Source organism: Amphiura filiformis, chromosome 1 (assembly GCF_039555335.1).
Source record: "Amphiura filiformis chromosome 1, Afil_fr2py, whole genome shotgun sequence".
Taxonomy (NCBI): Eukaryota; Metazoa; Echinodermata; class Ophiuroidea; order Amphilepidida; family Amphiuridae; genus Amphiura; species Amphiura filiformis.
The window spans coordinates 44,525,200-44,549,743 of NC_092628.1; the positions used below are offsets into that span (position 1 = coordinate 44,525,200).

General features: G+C 36.1%; 1 protein-coding gene across 1 annotated transcript in view; it reads right to left on the reverse strand.

Moving 5' to 3' along the window:
* The window catches only part of LOC140147516 (ELAV-like protein 3), a 68,985-nt gene extending 47,641 nt beyond the window's left edge, over positions 1-21,344 (reverse strand). Inside the window, 2 exon segments of the mRNA XM_072169300.1 lie at positions 4,032-4,237; positions 20,911-21,344. Coding sequence (XP_072025401.1) covers positions 4,032-4,215 — 184 coding nt within the window. The 5' untranslated portion in view covers positions 4,216-4,237; positions 20,911-21,344.
* Between the last annotated feature and the right edge of the window lie 3,200 nt (positions 21,345-24,544).

Sequence of the window (24,544 nt, forward strand, 5' to 3'; positions counted from 1 at the left end):
AAGATACATGAAATTTGAATTTCGTTCTGGTGCACCAGAACGAAATTACAACGTATTGTCTATGGAGCCGTAATACACATAATCATGCATAACTCGCATAAGCATAAAATCGGAATCAACTGAAATTTTGGGAATATGGTTTTTTCGTGGATATGTACTGAAAAATGTCATAAAAAGATGATGCTAGGATCACGAAATACTCCTTTAAAATATGTTTTCTCTTTTTGTCCCTGTATCCCAATATTTACTTACTCTGGCATTGAACAGCTGCAATTTCCATTTTAATCAATAAGAATTTAACCCAAGTTTAATGATATTCTTGTGCTGGATTGGTTGAAATGTAACCTAACTGTTTATCTTTTAAATCCATTAAAATTAATGACAACAAATGACCAAATGATTCTATTAAGTACATTTTATGCATCACTTGAATCTTTTGTTTTGATTTATCATTTCAATGTTTAATTAAACATTGCAAATCAGTCATTTGATTTAATTTTTAATGACAACAATATTTAACAATAAGTTTTTAATGGCAAAATTATTCCAAAGCTAAATGTATAGCATTGATTTTAGAACTGGTAAGCAGTTAAACAAAACAGCTGGTAATTCCATAAAAATCATTCATTACACAAAGCCAAATAATATAATATCAGATTCATTGGAGTCCATTGTAGAATCAATGCAAGTTTTGTCAATATCATAAACATCCCATTATTGATCAATGGCCGACCATCAGTCTGTCTGACCAGCCAGTCCACTCTCTTGGCCGGATTTTGAATATAGATTTTCTACAAAAATTTTTGTATGTTAGTAATTTTGGAAAATGATAAAATTTCAAATTTGTTGTGAACTTGGTAACATTTATAATACATTTTCAAGCTATCTGATTTTTAAAACATAAAATGGTAAATATTAATAACAAAATATTAAAACTTGTTACACATGGTTTACTTGATCTTAAATTCTGGATATAAACAGGACAGAGTGAAAGTCTTATTTCTTTTCTTTATCTATTTTTCCAGACTGCTGGTCATCAAGCTTCATCAACATCTGCCTTGTTACCCTTGACCTTGAATGTCCAATGCCTGCATCAATATCTTCACCAATGGCAAAGTTCATCGGTCCTTTTTTGCAATGCCAAATCATTTGGCTACTGGTTACGCATATCAATCACGACTATGCATGGTCAGTCCTATTTTCTTACATAGGGTGCAGTAATAATGAACTTTGCCTTCAGTATATGCAAATAGACCCAGACGATGACATACACGATTGCCTTTAATCATAGGAGCCAGTGCATCTTTCCACTCAAATTATCACCACTCACAGTTCAGTTTCTCCTGCAAATATGATAATTACAAATGCTAGCCTATTTCCATGCTTTTTAAGCTAGTTGACAATATCATCTAGCCTTTAATAATTGGTTACGGAGCTGTGCATCCTGCTCAGCCATGCTATATAATAGGGAAGATGCACTGGTAAGATCAAGGCAACAAAATTAATGCATTTTTATACAGAGTGTGTTATTATCATCATACTGGTGACCTCCATTTTACAAAACTAATTTTTATCAATCAGTGAATAGATATTGACCTTCTTTGCATGGGGATTTCCTTTTAGACCAGGTGATGAAATGGAGTTAAACAAAGCCTGTGCTGGCTAATAATAATTCATAGCAGGGAGATGTATGCATACACTGGAATTGAACACAATAGGCAAGCGGCCATGTCTTTGTTCCCGATTACAATTATTGCAGCTTGCATAGAGAAGGATAGCTTTAAGTGTATTATGACAGCTAATAAGCGACTGGCTTTCACACATTGCAGATAGGTAGTTCACAAGTAGGCATGTACACATGGGTTCAAATTCTTGAAGTGGAAAATATTTGTGAAAAACTATCCCCAAAAAATGGGGCAGTAAAAAAATTAAAGCAACAATTTTTATGCATTTCACGCTAGTCCAAGTCTGTGGAAACTAAAAACTGGTCACCGAATCTAGTGCACAAGACTGAAGAAAACTTGGAAAATACTGAATTTTGAATTTTACTTATTTTTAGAACAAAATTTCAAAGATTACCGTACCACTTTGCCATTTTGTAAAAATATCTCCTTATTCGGAGATGAAAAGGTCAAATTGTTAATGCAATATTTTTTCTTTGAATGAAAGATAAGTAAAAATATTATAACTAATTTTCCCTCCCAATTCCGCTCATGTTATGGCAGTTTTTTTATAATACCGTATCTACAATTTGGATAGTTGCTTCATTTGATATCCCATTATATGCAAAGGAGATAACCCTCATTTGCATAATGGGAATATTAAATGATGCATCTACCAGATTTTGTACACCTGGGTAGTAGTAGGTATTGTTAAAAAAGAAAAAGAAATATTTATGTGTAATTTTGCCATCACAGGTAGTGATGAGTAATAATATTTACATGTACTGGTATATTTTTACCCGTACATTAAAAACACTGCCAATGAAAAAATAAATAAAACTAGGAAAGGTTGGAAAGTACATGAAGCCAACCTGATCACTAGTGATCAGCAGCAAAAAAACGGATCAATTTATGGTAGGTTTTTATTGGAATTAAAAGTGCAACGATTAACACCTGGTAAAATGCATTAGTTAACGGATCAATCATCAAGTCATGCACGATTCAAGTTCTCCTTCAAATTGCATCATGTATTCGATGATAAATTTGACAAAAATCAAACTGCTACTAAAGCAAATTCTGTTTCAGTAGGCCAACAATTTTTTTTAACGGGCAGTTATTTTGTTCATTTTTAAAAACTAAAAAATGCAACAAAAAACATAATTTTATCGCCTTTGAATGAAGTAGACAGTGCTACCAGACTTTTGCATGTGAAGTCAATAAGAATTTTGGACTAAGTATTTCCTAAAAAACTAGAAAAATATTTGCTGTTTTTGCCAACAAAAAGTTAATTGTCTGCCTCAATTAAAGATTCTCATGTGTTATGGTACTTTCCTCTTCAAAATCATTGGTATTAAAATTACCAAGTTCAAGATTGTCTTCAAACAGAAGGGTGCAACCTCAAACTTTCATTTGAAAGTGGCCGTTTCATGTTCTGCTGTACCCCAGTTGAAAAGCTTACCAAGTTCCCCACATGGTCAATAATAGCGTCAATAATTGGCGAAAATCTGCATCGGAACACGGAAGTGAACCAAAAGTCAGTGTCAAAAGTTCATAGTTCGTCATTTTAGCGTGACTTTTAAGCTTACCTAATGATTTTAACGGGAATTGTCGTGCTACAAATGACCTCTAATAAACGCCCCCCCTTGGGAAAATGTAACGCCCGAAGGGCGTTTATTGACAAATACGGTATGTATATAACCACAGATTTGCGAGGCAGTGGCGTAGTCAATGTTTTCCGGGGGTGGTCAAAAGATCCAAGGCATCATGGTGGCCAGCATCCCACAGGAGGGCAGCTGCACCCTTCACCAATGCTGCAAGACAACCTAAGATATCAATTTTTCAAGAATTTGATGTACCATACCAAATAGTGTTTCCTCCAACATGTCCGACGAGCTTCATAAAACCAGGATCCATGAGAGTGATAGGCTGTTCCACTCTCCACCCAAATCATCACCAACTGGATGCCCCATGACCCATAAAGTTCTGCAGCACCCGACTCGAGTGAAGCGAGTCCCAGTATTAGTTTAAAATTACAAGATGTTGATAATTTACTCGAATCATCTACACCAAGACCACTTTTTGATCAACATTATGATCGATTTCTAATGCTGAAAACTACAAAGCAAGAGGAAAAACATTCAGATAATATCCAAAACCTAATTAATGATAAAATTGGATGCTTTATGCCCAATATCTATTGGTCTGGCTATGAGTTTTAATTGTAGCTTGACCAATAAATATGGACTCAATCGATCCAATTTTATATCAAAATCTACAAAGCAGGATAAAAAGGCGAATTGATAAGTTCAAAACCAATAACGGGGGACCACCCCTCATCCCATTTTCTCCCAATATGGAATGCAGACTCACCTGTCCGTTTGTCTCTGATAAGTTTACATGATTCTATGGCACCAATTGAGCTAAACAAAGAACGAATTTCATCCTGGGTCATATCCTGTGGTAGGTAGTTCACAATCAGGTTTGTTTTGCTGTCCTCTTTCTCGTTTAGTCCATTTGTCATTTGCTGTGTGCTTGGTACACTTTGTGTTTCCATTTTCACCAAGGGGGATATGTTCCTGTAGAAAATGCACAAAAAATAATGACAATCAATTTATTGACAAGTTACAAGTAAACAGAAATGATTAATATTTACACTAGTCTACCCTAGGTTTACCCAAATTGCACACTAAAATTAATTTGTGCAAACTACGGCAGATCTCGGACACCAGTTAGACTATGCAGCATCCACAACACTGCGGTATAGCAGCCTGGTCAGAACTGGGCCAGCTTTGGGCCAGAACTAATGTTGTGCAAGACCAACAAGCTATTGAGTAAGAAAAGGTGACCACTGCCCAGCTAAAAAGTGCTGAAGTACACAAGCCACACACAACTTGCATCACAGATATGGTATTATTGTCCAATCAAAATGACAAAAATGGCCAGAGTACCCCCCCCCCTTCATGCATGCATCCTGTGCATCATACCCCCCCCCAAATCAGATGGCTAATGCTACCCCTTTCACATGAGCCTAGTATTTGAGCAATTTTATTGAACAGTACGGTACATAATTGTTGCTGGGATGAAACTGCACTTTTGACAAAAAGCCTGAATAAGCATGAAAAACGGTGAAAATAATGACAACAGAACCTAAAACGGGCTGAAAATAACAATTGTGTTTTATAGGACTACAAAAAAGCCCGAATTCAGGCAAAAGCCTGAAAACTTGCATCCCTGAATTGTTGGAAATGTTAAAACTACTTTGGTATTATCAAGGAACTTTTAATCATGAATCATCAGTTTATTCATCACATCACAAAAAATTGCATAATCAGAAATGATGATCATGTAACAGTTATGTTGTAATCATAGCCACAGGCAACAGTAGCATCCACCATTTTGTAATATTTTTTTCCAAAAATTTTTAATGTTTTGCTTTTGTTCTCAGAAGTAGACAAATTGGCATCAAATTAACAATGGGTCTGTAATAATTAAAAACAAAGGATACAAACTACTAAATCCAGTGAATGGAATATATGAATGAATGAAGGAGACAGACTAAATGTATGCACGACTGCGTTCAAGCCGCTGGTAATATTCATGTTCACTTATGCATGTATGCAAGTAAAAGGGTTCTGCTTAGAATGTTTCAAGGCAAGTAAAAAACAATGGTTTGTATTTGGTTAAGATTGAAATTATTATGTTATTATAAATTTGTGTGGGTATTGTCTCAATTTGCATTACACAATATCTGATATGCAATTCATGTCCATATATAGACCCTATGGAATAAACCAACCGGAACGGTGTAACAATTGAAATGGCAGCCATGTTGGGGGACAGGTCTCTAGTTCTATTCCACAACCATACACATCGCCTGTTTTATTGTATTATCATGCGAATTGCCCTGTGGTACTTTACAGAGGTCAGAATCTTAATTCATATAATTGTATTACATACGCTCTGTAAGCATAATCAAGTTTTCAAATAGTAAAAATTGGTTCAAATAATATACTCTTTAGTCTTTACGCCTACAGAGTACAATAGACTGAAGCGTACTTTATTTGCATAATGGATAAGGCAGTGAAATCACATTGAATTTGCTTCATCATTTGTTACACGCATATCAAAAATCGTCCCAATATTACCAATACTCAGAAATCAAGGATGTCTCAATAGCATACATATTGCTTTTAGTATCCAACCGTAATTAATGAAAAATGTCAGCACATCTCGGGAAATGAAGTCTGGTAAACTAAAAGGATTTGAAAGTCAGTCCGTGCAATGAGCAAAGAACATGCACACACATGCTCTTAGCATTATAAATGTTTCTAGATCATATATTATTTTGACTAAAAAATGTTGTGTAAATAAATACCAGTTCCAATATTGTTAATGTGATCGAGGGGAAATACTGTATACTTGTAGGGGGAAAGTAAACTCATTAAAATGTAATGTTTATTTTTGTTGTTGTATATTAATCTTCCTGTTCAATTCTACCCCCAGTTCAAACAATGATGTTCCGTCAAGTTATTCCGAATCAAAATGCAATTCAAGCTGTCTTGATGCGCTGTCCTACTTGTTATGAGAAACGATACAACTTCTCAATCAATTATTTGGGAAATAAATGTTTTCAAAATTAATAGTAATTTGAAGTCTTGATCGTATTCATAGGTAATCAAAATACTCTTTAAGAATATCAACCTAATTTTTTATAATGGAAAGAGACGTATCATCGAAGTATACAATATTGCAAGTTGTCACATGTCTTCATTTTGACTTCATGTAGTACTATCACTAAGGACCACAATGGCCTCATCCCAGTGGCGTAGTTCAATAACCTCAATTAAACAATCATAGTGAAAAATTTGATCTCAAGTTACAGAGTATGAGTTTTTGTACCCAAATTTTCAAAGGTCATTTGATGAATGAACAACTGTATTGGGGTTAAAGAATTGTGCCTTGATAGATGAGCATGCTGTGGATCCTAGTGTATAAATGGTGCAGTCAAGACATTTGCACTGGCTAAGGTCTTATTGTACAAAAGTTTCAAATTACGACATTTTTTTTGATATTCCAAGAAAAATACTAGGCATGCTTGGGTACAACTTCCATGTTCCATGTCGATTACAAATATGGTCAATAATTCTATTTAAACCAGGAAAATTTCAGTCTTTAACCATGATCGACACCCACGCGTGCGCTGGGGAGAGGTTAAATGCAAGCGACCACTTAGAAATTGCACTTGAAAGTAGCTCAGGTTTACTTTTAGTATGCCTTATGACTAAGCTACTATTCTAGGACAATATCTTATGATATATTGTGGCATAATTTCGATGAAAATATATCGCTGCATAATTTTTCGATGAAAATATCGCTACTTGGGATGTGAGCTCAAGAACGATCTTGTCTTATATTACATAAAGTATAGATCAATATAGCAAAGGTCATCCACAGTGTACTGGCAGTAATATACTCGTTTATGGAAAATCAGTCTGGTTTACATCGCCTTTGGTTAGTAATTAAAAGCCATCCAGCTTCACTACATACATTATAAATTCGGTTATTATCACCACTTCAAGATATGGGGCAATGCTTAGCCGCTATTCAGAAATATATATTTTTCATTTTTAGTTACTTTTTATGTAATTGCAGAGTACATTTAGGAAAAACAAATTTCACAGATTGTAATTATAACTAATTTGATTGAAACCAATATTTTGCAATAAAATGTAATCAACTTACAACATTTTCAGTTTCTAAGAAGTTTGTTATACATTAATCAAAAACAATTGGTTCATTACCAAAATGATCATCTCTCGAAAATTGGGAATTCTCTGTGGATTTGTCAGAAAATCGTCAATTCCTTGCTACTTATTAGAGTAAATGAGTGCGGGTAATTTACATGCCCATAGTTACCCCCTAGTCAAGTTTCAATGATTATGCATACATTGTACACCTATTTTAATGAATAATTGCAAGAAATTGATTTTTCCATATCAAATAAACCACTTAAACCTGTTAACCAAGCGAGAAACATCATGAAACCATTTTCTTAATCTCTGAATAAAAGCCCTTTCAGAATTCTCGTTAAATTAAAGTGAGATGTAGTACTAAAGCATGTCATATACGATTTCACTCTTTTGTCCGTCCAAATTATGGCTTCCTTTCACCGGCTTCTATATGAATTAGTTAAATAAAGTGCGGTTATTATATTGAAAAGAACGTGCATTGATGTCGCACGTATTATGCCGGCAAAAAAGGAAGGCAAGCAAAGACAAAAAAGCGCCTTGGTAGTGTGGTGCATTATACATGTGGATCAATACGCAACACCGGATACAAATCCAATGAAATTTGATCTATTTGTCCAAGAAAATGAATACCAGTGCATCTGTTTGAATGTTACAACATCTTACCGTTGCCATGGAGAATTTTACCCAGCATTACTTGAATTACGAAAGGATAATTTTCTACAAGCCATCTACATGATCATGCTTGGGCATTTGATATCTTCTCACTACTTCCACATTTCGCATCATTTTCTCATGATGATAAATTATGACCCAAATATAATGTTCACATTTCTATTAATAGCTCAACTCGTATTATAATAATCGTATGCAGATAAAACCACGGCGGCATGCGAATTCAATACTGCAGTTACCGACTGAATGACATGCCCCAAGCTCTAAATAACGGTGGTCCCCGTCGACGATGTGATATACCAGGAACATGGTAGACCCCAAACATACTGCATTATCCTCTCGGTCATACGTACTGAATGACAACTCATGGGATTACAGGAGCAAAATGGAACCCAGATCTCGTTTCCTGTAATATATGTCTCATCACATTACTGTGTCAAGGCAACATCATTTTCGCAGGATTAATTTTTTTCAGAACATTCCAAAACCTTGATGCTTTTGCAATCATCATCAGCAATTTGATACATGCAAGATGATACCAATTATACACCAAATAGTCTTACTTTCAGAATAAAATTCAATATGCAAGTTTGGAACGCAGATTCTTTGAGAAAATATGGGATTATGTTTAATTTTCATATCTGATGGCCTGCAGTAAATGTGACGCAACTTAACAAGTACCGATCTGAATTCGCAACAAGGATACTTTTTGATGGTAATCCCGCTTTAATAGCAATTTCATGTTTGAAAACTATTGAGGGAGTCGAGATAATTTATTGTAAAGTGTAAAGATCCAAAGATCTTGTAATCTTTGAGTAATTGGGTTTCATGAACATAACATTTATTGAAGTTTCCAAGAGAGGCAAGTTTGCGACATAATTTAACTTAAAAACATGAATACGGTATTTTAAAAAGCAGCAATTTTCACGCTTTGCCAATTTTGAACAACTTCCTAAACCGTTTAAATAAATTCTCAAATCTCAATTTTGAGTAAATTGACGATACTTATTTCAAAATATTTTAAATGCTGTGATATTTTCATTTGGCACACTCTACAATGAATCTCGGCTTAATTTAGCTTAAAATAAAACACTGAATTTGAATTCCAAATGCGTAATATAAATATTAATTCCAGAGTGCACTTTTCCTTCAAAAGAAAGATTTCTTGAAAGCTCAAATCCTGACAGACTAGTCTAACAAGATGATCAGATTCAGAATTTTTGATGATTATTCATGAATATTAACATACTTTTCAAATGTCAAATTCCTCTTTATTTTCAGTCACTTATAGTGGTTATTAATAGAAAAAGTTTTTGGGAACCTAGCAGCAACCGTGCAATGAAAAATACATGAAATATTACAAATAATGCATTGCACTGTACATAGGGACAGAATTGAGCAGCCTAGAAATGGCTAAATTTCAAGCCCAAATCATGAAAATATCTTTACGCAAATATACTGGCTTAATACATTGCAAAACTTGCAATGAAGATACTGTATGTTGTAGGTTTCGCATTCACTCGGAAATTCATTCTATGAATGACCCTTCTTCAGCAACCTTCTAGTGACCCTTGCCAAGTTCTTCTGGATAGGTCACAGTACCATAATCTCATCCCCAGATACAATAGCTGTCCACATGCTAGTGGAAACAACAAGACGTGCGAGCCACTGACCTGAATTGTGCCATCAACTATGATGTAATATTATCAATCAGGAAGCAAGTCTTCCATGTTGTCTGGGCAATAAGCAATGCTCTTACAGCACATGCATGTGTTCACTTCCTAACAAAATGAAATCGGTCTGTTCTTTTGCTACATTCAGTCAATCACAATCACATTGAGCAACATTATTCAATTTGCAACATTGGTGCCAAGGACATTTTCTGCAAGTCACAAGTTGAATGAAACTGTTACAAAAAATTGAAATGGGTCATTTGCCAAGTGTGTGAAAATCAAACTGAACAATCCTTAAAAAAAGAAATAAGCACTTAAAAAAATTAATGCAAAATAAAACAGTGTCCAAATATAGCTTATCAGGAACAAAATATCTTCAATTTATTTTAAACGGTTCATTTCAACTCCAATATCAATGGCTTGATTTATGCAAGCTTGAGCAAGGGATTTCATACCAATGTTTAATTTTCTCATCCTCCAAATCTCATCTTTAACAAATGAGTGCTCCTTCATTTCACATAGGTGACGTCATCATATGTACGGTATTGAATTTGTGGGCATAACAAGAAGGAGAAAAAAATGAAATGTTCAGGGTGTGCGATACTGCAGATTGAATTTGGGTCAACGACAATGCAATGGGCATCCCTGATTAGCGATGCAGATGCTTGCCTTGAGCATTTCTATACCGATAGTTCACTATAAGCGCTAGAGAGGAGCGGCTTAGGTCAGGTCGCTGCAGACTACTATCTCACCATTGTGACGTAGCTCATCCTTCAGTGACCGAGTCAGACCGACGACACCGTCTGGGGGCATGGATTAGACATGGTGAATGAATGATGCTCATATATATATTGTATTGACAGTATCAATATATTTTCACAAGGAATAGCAAATTCCAAAAAAATAGAAGACCCTTAAAAATAAAATATATTTTGCACAAGGCCAAGTAAAATAAATAACATGTATCATGATTCATCCCCATCCAACACAAATTTTCAAATATTTTTGATATTTTCCTTATTTGCTCCCTTACTTTAATTGTTTCTCAAATTGTTGCGATGAAGACATGTTGAGAAGTTCTTGTTATTTATAAACACATTGAAAACACTTCCTTCAAGCTAAGGGTAGGCCTAAGGCTTTGGGGAAATAAAAGTATTAGGGCCTCTCAATGCCTTTGCAGTTGCAATATTACACAGAAACTAACAGTAAATTTGTAACAAATTAATAATAAGGGCCTCCCTCACCAAATTGAAAAAATCCGGATGATATACATGTTATTTATTTTGCTTGGCCTAACATGAATATCCTATGAACTAGTCTTCTGTTGGAAAGGGTGAATACATAACACAAACATATTGCACCTTAAAATATGTACGGTACACAGCAATGCAATGGCCAAATCCACAATAGGGTATATCCCATCTATGATAATGATGTCTGTGGCACACACCATTATACCATTTCAAACACAGTAGTTTATGTAGTCTGTTTATATATTAATTATTTTGTAATTATTAAAATAAAACAAAAAACATTTTGCACATATCTAAATATTTTGTTTATTATTTTATAAATAAATTTTGTTTACTTCATGATAGTGAAGTACTAGATGCCCCAGTCTTTGAAAAGATAATCTGTAATGCACATCAACATATTCAAAACATTTCATCCCGATATTGTTTTGCATGCATTTACTTCAAAAATACAGCCATTTATTTTAAATCTTGCCAATTGGTCCTACATGACTGACCATATCCGTACATGTAAAATTAATCCAAGCACATTTTTAAGTACCGTACCATTTTAACAGGAAACGATGCAGCGTCAGATACCAGCACTCAAAACCAGAGCCTATTTTAGCACAATTATGATATGTAACTATGTTGCCAAGTCATGTATCACAATAAATCATTATGCGAATGCACTGGAGTGATTTTTGTTTTATTCAGTGCGAGGGAGAGATTAACGAGAGATGAAATACACTTGTCTAGCCCACAAATAAATCTACTTTGATCCACAGTGCTCTAGAAACCTACCCCAAATTAGACGTCATAAACATGTCTATCGTTAGATTGGTCTCATTTTGTCTTTCCTGCTATTAAAAGAGTAATACATAGGTCACAGAAGAACACGGCGGATTATATTCAGAATGTCACTAATTTCATCATTGCTTTTTGTGCAAATGTGCGCGAGTTTGTAGAAATCCTTTAATTTTTTTTAAAAATTTGCATTTACAAGGATACTTCGGGTCTTATAAAAGGGCTAGCTGATTGGAAAGTGAAGGCAAGCCAGTGTAGGTGAGTGGGTGTGGGGTGTGGGGGATGTGGCGACATGCAAAATCAAATGATTAGCTTGGGTTGGGTCAGCTTGGAGAATATTTTACATAGAAATTTAATAATGAACCCCTTTCATGTCTTGTCATTCACCTTGTCATGATCCCTTGGCCCAAATATTTTTCCTGTGTCACTGTCAGGGCACCAAAAACAATCTTTTAAAATGGTGGCTTTTAAAAGTGATGCATCATAATCAATCCAAAAATGCTGTAACTTTATATAAAACTGACGGCTCAAAAAAAAAGTTGGTCCAATGTGAAGCCAAAAAGTGTCCAAAGTAGCTCTAAATTCAAGTAGCTATGGGCACTTTTCTTTGGTACGCCCATTTCCTTTTTAAAGGAATTTTTATTCATTCATGGACATGGTAATGTGACAAACCACTTTAAAATGGTAGTTCTAGCAAAATGGCCACCAACTTGAACTCCAACCTTCATTAGACATGCAAGCAGGACATGCCTATGGGCCGCATTTCACGCTTGGCCTAAATTCAACTTATGCAGCATGAATAATTAGGGCTACAGAAATGAGCATCATCTTGAAAAAATAGTGGCTTATAAAAACAAAGACGCAAATATGAAAATGCCATAAAAATAGTATGGTATCATGGATCTTTTTGATGACAAACTGTCAATTTTATCTCATTATAAATTAAATGATCACCAAATAAAATGGAATCCATAAATTTTCATGTAAATTTCAAAGTTGTTTCTCACCTAATTTTAAATAATATTATATTATAATAGTACCGTATGGTACCATAGTCATTCCACTAACTGCCCTTGTCCATTTGCACCCACCCAGTGAGTCTTCATATTTTGCAAACAAGAAATTATTAAGGGCCCACCAAATAAATTCCATTACAAAAGTTAAGTGACTCCACCTTTACTGCACCCTCTACAATGTTTCAGACTTGGGGAAAAAGCTGTTCCTAATTAGCGCCCTACATAAATATGGCCAGAAAAAAGTATCAACAATGTCAAGCCCAGGGAGAGGCAAATATTTTCAATTTTGCAAAAAATTCAATAGTGAAAAAAGTGATACTTTTCTTTATTTAAAGCTTACCTTCCAAGTAAAGTTATGGTCATTCGGCACTATGAAAACATCCAAATACTTGTATTGAAGCTAATAAATGACCCCACCCTTACTGTGCCCTCTGCAAGTTTTCAGACTTGGGGAAAGGCCGTTCCTAATTAGCGCCCCTATTTGCAACACATAATATGGCCAGAAAAAAAATGAAATATCAACAATGTCAAGTACAAGGAGAGGCATTGGCAAATATTTTCTATTCACTGTAAGTGAAAAAAGTGATATTTCCTAAAATATGAATTATTATATAGGACATTTTGAAACCTAGAAAAATATAGGAAGAGCTCATTTTATAGGAAAATAAGAAATAGAGTGCTGCTTTATGCCCTGAAAATGTTTTTTGATCAGTTTCCGTATCATCTGATCTAGTATATTATCACCAAATTGCAACTCAAGTTGCAAATTTCTGCCAATAATGTTGGCCTATTGGTTGCAACACAGTCCAATGCTGCTACATTACTCTTCATATTGAGACCCCAAAACAACAACACCTTGTGTTTAGCCTTTACATCTTTTTTAAAATTTCTTTTAATTAAACCTAGGTGGTGTCAGACCGGACACCTCCCTGGTCAGACAATGTTCCAGCATGATGCCCAGGGCCCAATAACTTCAAGACAAGGCTTTACACAGGTAAGGGTTAGTGGATGGAATGGGAGTCCTCTATGGAATGAAATTTGGAAATCTGGTTATGCCACTGCTTTTATCATTTTGTTGCATACATACATCTGTGGAGGGGGGGGGTACTGTTTAACACTTGAAGGATTCATCCAGAACACAGCTTAAACATTTCTGCATGATAATTGATCAGTTTAGCATATTAACACTGCCATATATTCATTAATTTTGAATTGATCCACTAATTTGCATAATTGATTGATGTAAGCTAATATAATGAATGCTTCGTGTGTGATATGTTGACAGCACGGAAAAGTGCACAAGTGCAATCACCTTGACAAACCATCTGCTTTTTAAAATCCCATATTTAACATCTTCACATTTTTTGTTATAAATGTGTCATCTTCAAGGCTTCATGTATCTAGTAAATTGTTATCTATAACAAATGTACAAATTGGTCATGAGTATGAGGTACATGTAGTAGGTACGAATACTCGGATACGAGCACATTGCCGACGATGATGAGGTGAATTGCTCCTCTATCATGTCTATACCTCCTCTTAAGTTGTGCAAGAGAAATTTGACCAGAAGAGCACTACACTATCATTTCAAAAAGAAAGTCCCTGACCATGCAGTAGATGACAATATCTCACTGGACTACCAGAAAATTTAAAGCAGTCAGGAGGACCTGGTATTATCTTTTTTCAACTGATTTGGTTTTTTTTAGTTGCACTTGCACCATGTCTCCGAGACATTAAATGAAATGCCAAGGCAGCACTATTTTCCACCATCTTCCTTTTAGTATCTAAGGGCCTATAAATTTACTTTCAGCAAATTTCAGGCAGCATTCTTATCAAAACATGACTAGTTTCCCACCATGTTCCTTCTACTTTCAGGGACAGGAAGTATATCCCATCCACCAACAGGAAGTCCTTTACTTATCTTTCAGGAACACTTAATTTCACAAACTTTGTTCACCAACTATTATGTACATGTAGACCTGGGCCCGGACCTGGGTCTACAGAGTTCTGCATTAACTTAACAGAAATCGGTTCAACCTTCGTTCAAATGCTTGACCTTTTGAGACATTCACTATACATGATAATAAACACGGTTTGCAGGTTGCAGGTTGAATTAAATTCAGTAGACCAGCCTAATGTTCAAAATAAGTCCCTTCTGGGCCTTCTCAGAACTGTTTTATGTTCGAATCACAGGAATCCGACACTATTTTTTTCACGATCAAAACGAGTCCCTTCTCAGAACCGTTTATAAATAAAAATCTTCATATCTCGGGAGTCCGACACTATATAATTTTTCTTGATTTTGATCTTTAGGATTAATACAATATATTTGAGATGATTTCTCTGCAAATTATCATTTTTGGAGTGACTCCGGTGTCCGGGGGTTTATTTTGAGATTGGTTTACTGGGATATTCGGGAACAAATTGTGCGTGTGACCAATTTTCACTTCATTTCACTTGTGTGCACAGTGCTTGAAATAAGCTCAATCTTCCAGGACCATTCTGGTCTTTTGAGTTAGAAATCAACAGGCAGGCCCTCATCAATTTTCACATTTGAACCAGAACTCGGTTTGCAACATTTGCATGTTACCCAGGTCCACATTTCGGATGACTTCAGATTTGCAAATAAATGGTCATATATTGCCATTGAATGTTGAAATCAGCAATCAGCATAGAGTCCACCTTAGGCCATCTGAATTTAATAGTTTGTCTCAAAGCCAAAACCCAATGCAAAATGCATTTTGTTTTACTTTTTTTTCATCTGTGTGATCTCTTGACAATAATACCACCTTTTCTTTCAAGGAGGTTACACTGGTCAAGAAGAATTTCAATGAGATTTACCATTTTGCTATTTTGACGTCTGGTGATATGTCAGATGTGAGATTTGTGTGTGGTGGAATGGTGGATTTGCCACAAAAAAACAGCGGGAAAAAACTGAATAACATGCAAAAAGCGGGCAATTTTAGTTTTGCGCACGGGGGCTTTGAGACAAACTATTAAATTAAGATGGCCTTACCAGGGCAACATTTTGTGGGCCGTTGGCGTTGCACCAAAAACCCATGAAAATCAATGTGTGCCTACCGATATGCTCCCCTGTATTTCGAGCACTGCTTTATAGCACACACTTAGATCACAACACAGTAGACCAGCCTATTACAATTGGACAAATTCAGCCAAATTGGTTTAAAGACTGTAGGGCCTATATTTTAATATTTTGACAGCTTTACAAGATAAAACTATTTTGACATCTTAAAAAGATGTTGCACTTGTAGGCCTTATTTTATTTAGTTCAAGTAGGCCTACTTGGAGCAACAATTGGCCGTTTTTGAAATTCACATGACATTATCACAGAAAATAAACAACTAAACTTTAGGTAGTCCACTACTCCTTTTGAGCGTGCAGCATTTATTTTATTCCTCCAGGAATTTGGTCGAAAAACTACCAGTCCAGGATTGCTTTTTCAGTTTTCAAATTTCTGGGGACTAAAAATTCTGGAATTTACAACAATGCAATTGACGTTGATAACCATTGATTCTACTAAATTAAATTAGAGTTGTGGCATTAAAACTTCACAACATTGTGGTCAAAAGCTTGATATTTTCATTTGGTCAAAAGCTGAAGCCTGTCGAAAGGCTCAAGCACAAGGGTGAAGCCTGCCCAACTGCGCACTGCTTTTCACTTGAGTTTTAAGAAAATTCAAAATAGCTCAAAATATCATTGAGTTGTTTTTGTATGCAACTTTGAACTTTTATCTTTTGCCAACGTATAAAATACTTTAGGCCTACGATACCCAGGCCATCTTCCCGGGGGGGGCACTCACATTTGCCAGCTATACGGGTATGTGCCGCGGCGACGACCCCTTTTTCAGAGCCGCTGGCGTTCCCTAGACCCCTGAATTCACTGATTGCCGCTCTGATGACTCAATTTTTTTTCTAGCCGTTAAGCTAGACTCACAGAATTCATCATCTCCGCTCTCATTGACAATAGATTGGCATGTTTTCCGGCTACAAGCCCAAAATCTCGCCCAAAGCTACTTTTTCAAGCCCAAAAGCTTCCTTCAATGGGGATTTTCCATCATTTTCTTCCCCATTTAACACATTGTAAGGAATAAGGTGAATTTTGGGCTCCTTTTTAGGCAACACTGGGCTAGTTTTGTGATTGTTTTCAAAATGTAAACATATCACTCGAAACTTGAGCGAGCTGTGCATGTGCTGTCTACATTGAAAATCATCGGCTTTTCAGCTGATGATGATGATGGTGACATGAACATTTTGATGAATTGAGACCATCATTGGGAATAAAACTGGAAGTAAATATTATGACTATAATAGTACCTCAAATATGTACACTTCATTGGCTGGCCCGAATAATGAATTTAGAAGTGATTTTCGATCTATCAGCCTGGTGGAAAGACTGCCGAATTCTGCACACTTGACATTAAAATGGCTCGATCCATTCACATAAAACTATTAATTATAATGTTTTTCTTTGCGGCAATCTCAGGCTTGTAGTAGGCCTACTGCTGCTATAATTATTCAGTAGGTGAGAAAGTAGGCCAGTACAGGGAATTTAGGCTATTTGTCATTTTCTTATGATCTGGATGTTATAGTAGGCCTACAAGTTAGTCCGAATAATCAGACCCAGAACAAAATATTAATTTCTAACATGATCGTGTTCTGGTAAGTACAAGTCATACCTGGAATATTTTCTCAATTTGAATTTTATCCTTTCTAAATGATCCACCCAAAAATAAAAATCATCGTATAGAATAGATCCCTGTAGGCTCCCTACTAAGGGAGCGATCGTTATTATGGCAGGGGGGTAAATGGGAAAACTTAGGGGAACACAATTTTTTTTAGTCTTGAGAGGGGGGAACCTGAAATTTTTAGTTGAACCAGGAGGGGCGGGATTGTGAAGTTTTAAATGGAGAAATTGGGAAAACAAGGGGGAACGCGGAAATTTTGAGCGGACGCGAGGGGGGAACGCGAAAATTTGTGTTGATATTTTTTTCCAAAAAAACGCCCATCCCCCACCCTGCCGTAAATAACGATCGGTCCCTAAGTGTGATGCAGACATTCTGCTTGGAATGATCCAGGTCCAGATGTTGAGATACATTTAATTTATTTTTCATCCCGACATATACTTAATTCGATGCACAATTTTTGACAAGAATCGAAATCGATTTTTTCGAAAATCTGTGGCAAAAATGCAACAAAAAAATTAGAAAATTACCCTGGATCAGTTCTCGAGACCCCCATTGGCGGCTGATCAGTTCCCAAGACCCCCCTTTTTTGACCGGCCAATCAGTTCCCTAGACCCTCCCTTTTTGACGGGCGATCAGTTCCCTAGACCTCGAGTTCGAAACTGGCGGTGGCACACCCCTACCCAAAAAAAATGTGAGTGCCCCCCCCCGGGGCCATCTTCCACCTTGCGTTCGGGCAACGTCCTCTACTTCACCGTCCATGTGCAAGGGAACGATAAGCCGGTGGGTACAAAACATGTTTAAGCTTTCCTCTTCAGGACAGCCATTTTCGTCTCAGAGCCAGGTAGCCTACCAATTGTTAGGATCCGGCCACGGACAGGAAACATCCACGTTTCCGGTCGGAGATTTCTGGTACGGCTCGGAATAGCTAAAATTCTTGTTCTTTGCTCTTTTGGCATGATTTTAAGCGAAATTCACTACTGTCGAAGACACGGAACTTGTTGCGTCCAAAATTAAAGCTTGATCGGTCACCATCACCGTCCACGTCAAGACGGTGGTCTTCCAACTTTGCTCAAAGAGTTCCTCATCCCATTCAAGATTTTTGCTTTTACATTTCGCATTTTACAACAAATTTAAAATCTATGATTTCAAGTTGGAAATTATCTTTCGAACCAAACCAGTTTTGAAATGAATAGTTTTGAAATTGTCACTTTCGAAGTTTCGTCAGTCATTTGTAAAGTTACTTTACTGGCCATCTCACGGTAATTGATTGGTCCGGAACTTATTTTCTGCCTAAAATGCCATCTATTGCATGTTCAGTGCAATTTTCACTTGATGTTGATCGCAAGGTTCAATAAATAATGTTTACAAAGTTGGAAGATGAATGTAGCCTATGCCTATTTTAGAATCTGTCGGGATTTCCGTTTTCAATATTTTAAACAACCTGGTGCATGATATATTTTCGTTTTATTAATCTCCAGTCATTTTATTTTCAAAATATATAATTAAAAATCAAGAAAAATTTATTGCATTTTCTGGCGGTTTCAATCAAGCCAAAGTAAGGACAATAATTATATTAACAGCCCTATCATCATGATCATATCAATTATCATGCATTATGGAAACCACAACTAGAAGTACAATTTACAAAGTTTTGTCCATACAGCACAACTTGTGAAGTCTATTGTTTATTATGTATCCAACTCCTCTTTTCCGGGATTCTACTATCTAAATAAAATAGCTAAATAAAGAAACCTAGGTATTCAGAATTTGAGAAATATGCACAATGTTAAAAGTTGCATGTTTATTTTCAGTCAAAACTTTTTTTTTTTTTGGTTCAGTTTGATCTTTCATCAGTTTCAAATTCAACTACAGAATGATTTACCGGTATACTGATACTTCCTGCGGTAGTAATTTGACTTTAAAAACTCGTGTCTACATTTTCTGTAACATGCTGGGTTCCCAATGTTGCAATGAAGTGTGCACCACGGGGAACTACTTTTAGGTTTTTGATTGACAATACACGGCACGCGACCGCTGTCACTATTATTATGTTGTGTACTGTTAATGGTCCCTTCAGACAACAAAAGGGTTATCAAGTCGATCCATTCATAAAATTCAGCGGATTGGCCCAGACAAAACAAAATCTTATTCAAGAGCTATTTCTGGTGGGCCACGTGCGAGTAGCGGTCGATGTGCACCATTGACCCCAAACAACTGCCTACCGATGAAAAGCCGGTGTGTTTACTATACAGCTTCCAATTTGTGCACACAAAGAATTGAATTCAATACACATGTAAAATTGTGAAGTTCATTATCAACTGAATATAAATATAACGGTACAGGGTATTTGGACGGATTATTTTATTATTACAAACTGGGCCTACGTTATTATACTTTTTCCTGTACGGTAAAATTATTGCTTGCTTCCTGACCTTGCGGACTTTCACTTTTGGTTATTTAAAATGACAGTTTAACTGGCTAGGCCTAAACTCAATTCGTACCAACAAGGTTTGAAACCCCAGACCCAGTAAACATGCATGGTAAAAACATGAATTGCATTTTCTCTATATGGGTAATATGGGAGAACCGGTAATGAGAAACATCCTTAATATTGCATGTATTTAATAGGAACACTACTGCCCTTTTGATTTTTTACCACGGCACAATCCCTATATTGTGCATAAACATACGTTTTTAACATGTCAAAGCTGAATATCGTGAAGACCTAATCGTAAATCATTAAATGACATTTAAAATTTTAATACGTTTTTTAATATATAAATACAAATTGAAAATCGCAACTAAAATCGATGTGTTTTTCATTTTCCAACTCGTTTCATTCAACATTAGCACACCCACTCCATGTTCACCGGCGACTTCCGCAACACCTTTGGGAGTCTCCGCACATATTATAGTCACATTTTATAACAAAATTTATTCTTATTAAAACTGTTAAAGCTATCTTTTGCCCTCGACCCACGTGCATTTAACTTCCCCACGTGCGCAGTTACAAATGTAGCAAGTTCCCGTACGCGCTATGTAGCAAAGGTTATAGCACGAGATACATATGTCACATACGGGGGGCGGGCATCCAGGTATACAACACGAGCTTCGCACCCGGGGCTGGCTCTGTACGGTACCCGTCTTAAATACTCAAACATTTCTTTTCTTCCGGACAAAATAACATATGATACAAAATGACATAATTCAACATCACTATTTAAAGATTCACTCCATCTGTTGTGCGAGGTTAATAAAATTGTCGACTTGTCATGACTGACCCGGTGCTGTCACTTATTCACTTCGCATCAGCTGAGCAGAGGCTCATGCACGTTTTACGTTTGCAGTACACTTCCATGTTTTACTAAAATTTTCACATTTCTACTACCCTTACCTTATCGTTTCTTGTAAAAAGGTTGGTTCAATAATGTATGTTTCCTTGTCCACGGTCCAAGGGTGTTATCCAAAGTGCGCTTAAGACTATTCCAACGGCAGAAATTAACCGGCACCAGAACAAAACAAAAATACAAGGAGCTCCAAGCTAGCGGCGGCGGTGTAAGATTTGCGAGGCAAAAACCATTGGCCTCAGAACACTCTTTGGCTTGCCTTTAAAAATACTTCCGTGGCACGGAGCAAAAGCGTGCAACTATCTGCTTGTCGCTGCCAGTTGGTTTGGCAGAAAACGGGTAAACTGATAAAACGGGGTTCTATACAGAAAGAAATAGACTTTTCAACTTCCTACTATTTCAACAGAACGTATATGTTGGTACTTGCCCGTGTACCTAAACTGAAATACACAATTACCGTGATATAGAGATTTTATATATCGCCGCATCACCGCATGCTGTGGATTCATCCGCTCGCTAAAATGTTAATGAGTTGGTCGCGTGGCTGGCTTGTGCCATAGACTCAAGAGACGAAGGCATCCATAAAATACGTTACACAATTTTAATAAAGCATGAAAGGTAAAAGCAGTGACTGACTGCGGTCGGTCTAGAGTCTAGACTAAATAAATGCATTTTTTTCCTTCTTACTTTTCCCCGATTTATATTCCATCTTGATTACTTTTCAGATCTCAGTTCCAAATTTTTCCCAACAAATGCTCCTGATAGTTCAAAAAATGTATCAAAAAAGGTTGGTTTCTTTAAGTGTGTTAGGCCTATGTGTATTTGAAATGTTATTTCGGTTCGTTTCATATAAATTTTGAAACAAACCTGGAAACTATTATAAAAGTTTATAACAGCAAATTTTACTCGCATTTTCCCCACTGTAAAATATTAATGGACGCAACACTGACAACATTCCGAAGTAATATTTAAAGAGGTGTTCAAAACAGGAATATGGCATTTTTTTTTATAAATGTTAATTAATTATTGTGCACTAGAGTAACATCTTGATTTTCTTAGCTTCGGAGGAAATTATATCTTTAATAGACATAAAAGTATAGTGAAGCTTTATTCGTTGACTTAAGTCAAATCTTTTTTTTTTTTTAAAGTTATTCAAACGAAATAAAAGTATAGGCTATATTAATATACATACGTAGATGCCAAAATAGCTCCGTAATCTCGCATTGTCGTAGATTGAGGTTCCCTCTTTATACATTTACTGTAAATTTTTGACAAAAGTGACTTTAATATTTCCAATCGCTGCTCAATTCACCAGAATTAAAACCACAATGTTTTTCGTCTATCAAACGTGAATCGGGATGACCAAATGGCAGAGGAAAAGATGATCAGGCCAAAAACTGTCTTGTCTCCAAAAAATTATAGGCCCTATAATTTGTTGATGATGATCAATGTTGATAGGACAAAGACCCCGGGGCCGAACGACCTTTTCTTTGTAGGCCTTCAATGTTTGGGCATTGAAGAATAATTTTGTAGTATAAAAGAACAATAATGTTGGACTACTTTGCTTTCATACATCACCTGCTTAACTTCAGTGGACAGAAAAATCCAACCACTTTGATGACGCAATCATACAACTAAAAGTAAAAGCGCGGGACTAAAAATTTAGGCACTGACGGTCAATTTTATAAAGCAAATCCGCCGTATCCCAAGAAATTGAATTTAATAGGATTTAGGTTTTCAGGTCTGGAATTTAGAATTAGGGTTAGGCTTTGGTTTTAGGGGTAGGATTGTGGTTTTGGTTAGGATTAGGCCTATGATGGTTGGAGCCGGTGACGAGTCGAGGATCCGGATGCGATTTTTAATTTTTGAGCTAGGAGCCTCGATTTATCATTAATCCTTTTTTAATTTTTTTTTTATTTTATCTTCAAAATATGAAATCATTATTCGCATCATCATCACATAATAAGTGATGCAACTTTTTAAAAAACAGTTGGCTGTATTGTACGGTAGAGAATTTGCTCGATTCCATTCGCGGGATAAATACAATTATTTTGTTCATTCAGTGATTTTTGTTCAACATTCATCATGAAGCGCTAAACAGAGGGCGCTAACACACTTTACTGGAGAAAGTTTTTGAGCCACGCGAGTAGCTTGCGAGTGTACCTCAGACATTGTCAGATCGGATGATTGACAGCTCTAGCGTCAAAACAAAGCTCGACTCAGGTGAGCTATTTTGCATACGGAATGAACAGGTGTGTTTTACTTCATAACGTGACCAAAGTCGGTACTGCAGTCAATGAAGAAATAATAATCTTGCGCGGTGTTTGAAAGCCAACAAAGTAGATCCAATGTCTTTTGACCTACCCTTTTGAACATGTTGAAAGAAAATCCTTTTTAAATCAGTATACAAGAAATGTTTTTGCTTGATACGGGTGTTTGTTTGTTGGGTTTGTTTGTTTGTTTGTTTGTGATAATTATGTTACATGAACATTTTGCATTTTTTTTTATGGGGTTTTAAAAGATGGCCAGTTGTACGTTTACCGTTTCCATGCATGTGGTTCCTACAGTATAAAAGTTGAAATTTACTTGCAATGCATTGCCGAACATCTATTACAACAATTTAAAATGGTTAAATCACGAAAAGTGTATGCTACATTCCCTCCAGCAGGCGTCAGGTAATTATTTACATCAGGAATTTGTGAAATAAAATCAGGATCGGAAGGACAGTTCTCTCCTTTCAGAACTCGGGTCCCTTTCAATTGAATACCTGAGTGGAAGAAGGGCCCAACTCCATCAAAACTGTTTTTGAGATATTAAGAAAAAACTTAATATTTGGACAAGTTTAATAGACAGAATGTTTTCATCTTCAGGGGACCTTTAAGACATGAACATACAATATTACATACATTCGAAATTATATATGATGTTTCCATAGCAACGGTACAGGTCTTAATACGAGCTGGAGTTGGGCCCTTCTTCCACTAATATACTGTAAGTGCCAGTTCCGTAAGCAAGAGTGTTATAAATAGCTACAGAAATTTGATAATTATCCATTAATTGCTCAAGTAGAAGCATGTAATATGCTGGCAAGTAAGTTTGTTGTAGTGAAAAGCAGATTTAATGGATGACCAAAATTCTAATATTTGTGGAAGAAGGGCCCAACTCCATGGAGTTGGGCCTTTCTTCCATGAAAACTCATGATTAAGTGTACGTGGAAGACTATTTAGAGAGTGGATTTTGGCTCATCTTTCACACACAAGGAAGAACAGTCTGCTGGCAATAAAATGCTGGGCCTAACTCATTTTTGTAAAAAATTGGAGTTGGGCCCTTCTTCCACTCAGGTATTCAATTCTTCATGATGAATTTATGATCAAGAAAAATGGACCTGCATACATGCGTTTGGGGAGAAAGTGCCAATTTTGCCAACAAATATAAACAATCTTCAACCATAAGTGGCCTATACGCACTCAATATTAATGCTCTTATTAAATGTAAATGAGTGAACCAAAAGATTGAGTAGGCCTAGGCTTACTTATGCAATCCAAAACATTTTCACGCCAAAAGAGTAAATTTTACTCTAAAAGAGTAAAATGTTACTCTTTCAAGAAGCCAGCTTATGTAGGCCTATTTAGGACCACTCCAAAAAGAGAAACTGTTTTCCTATACTGCATGTGGCTCCTA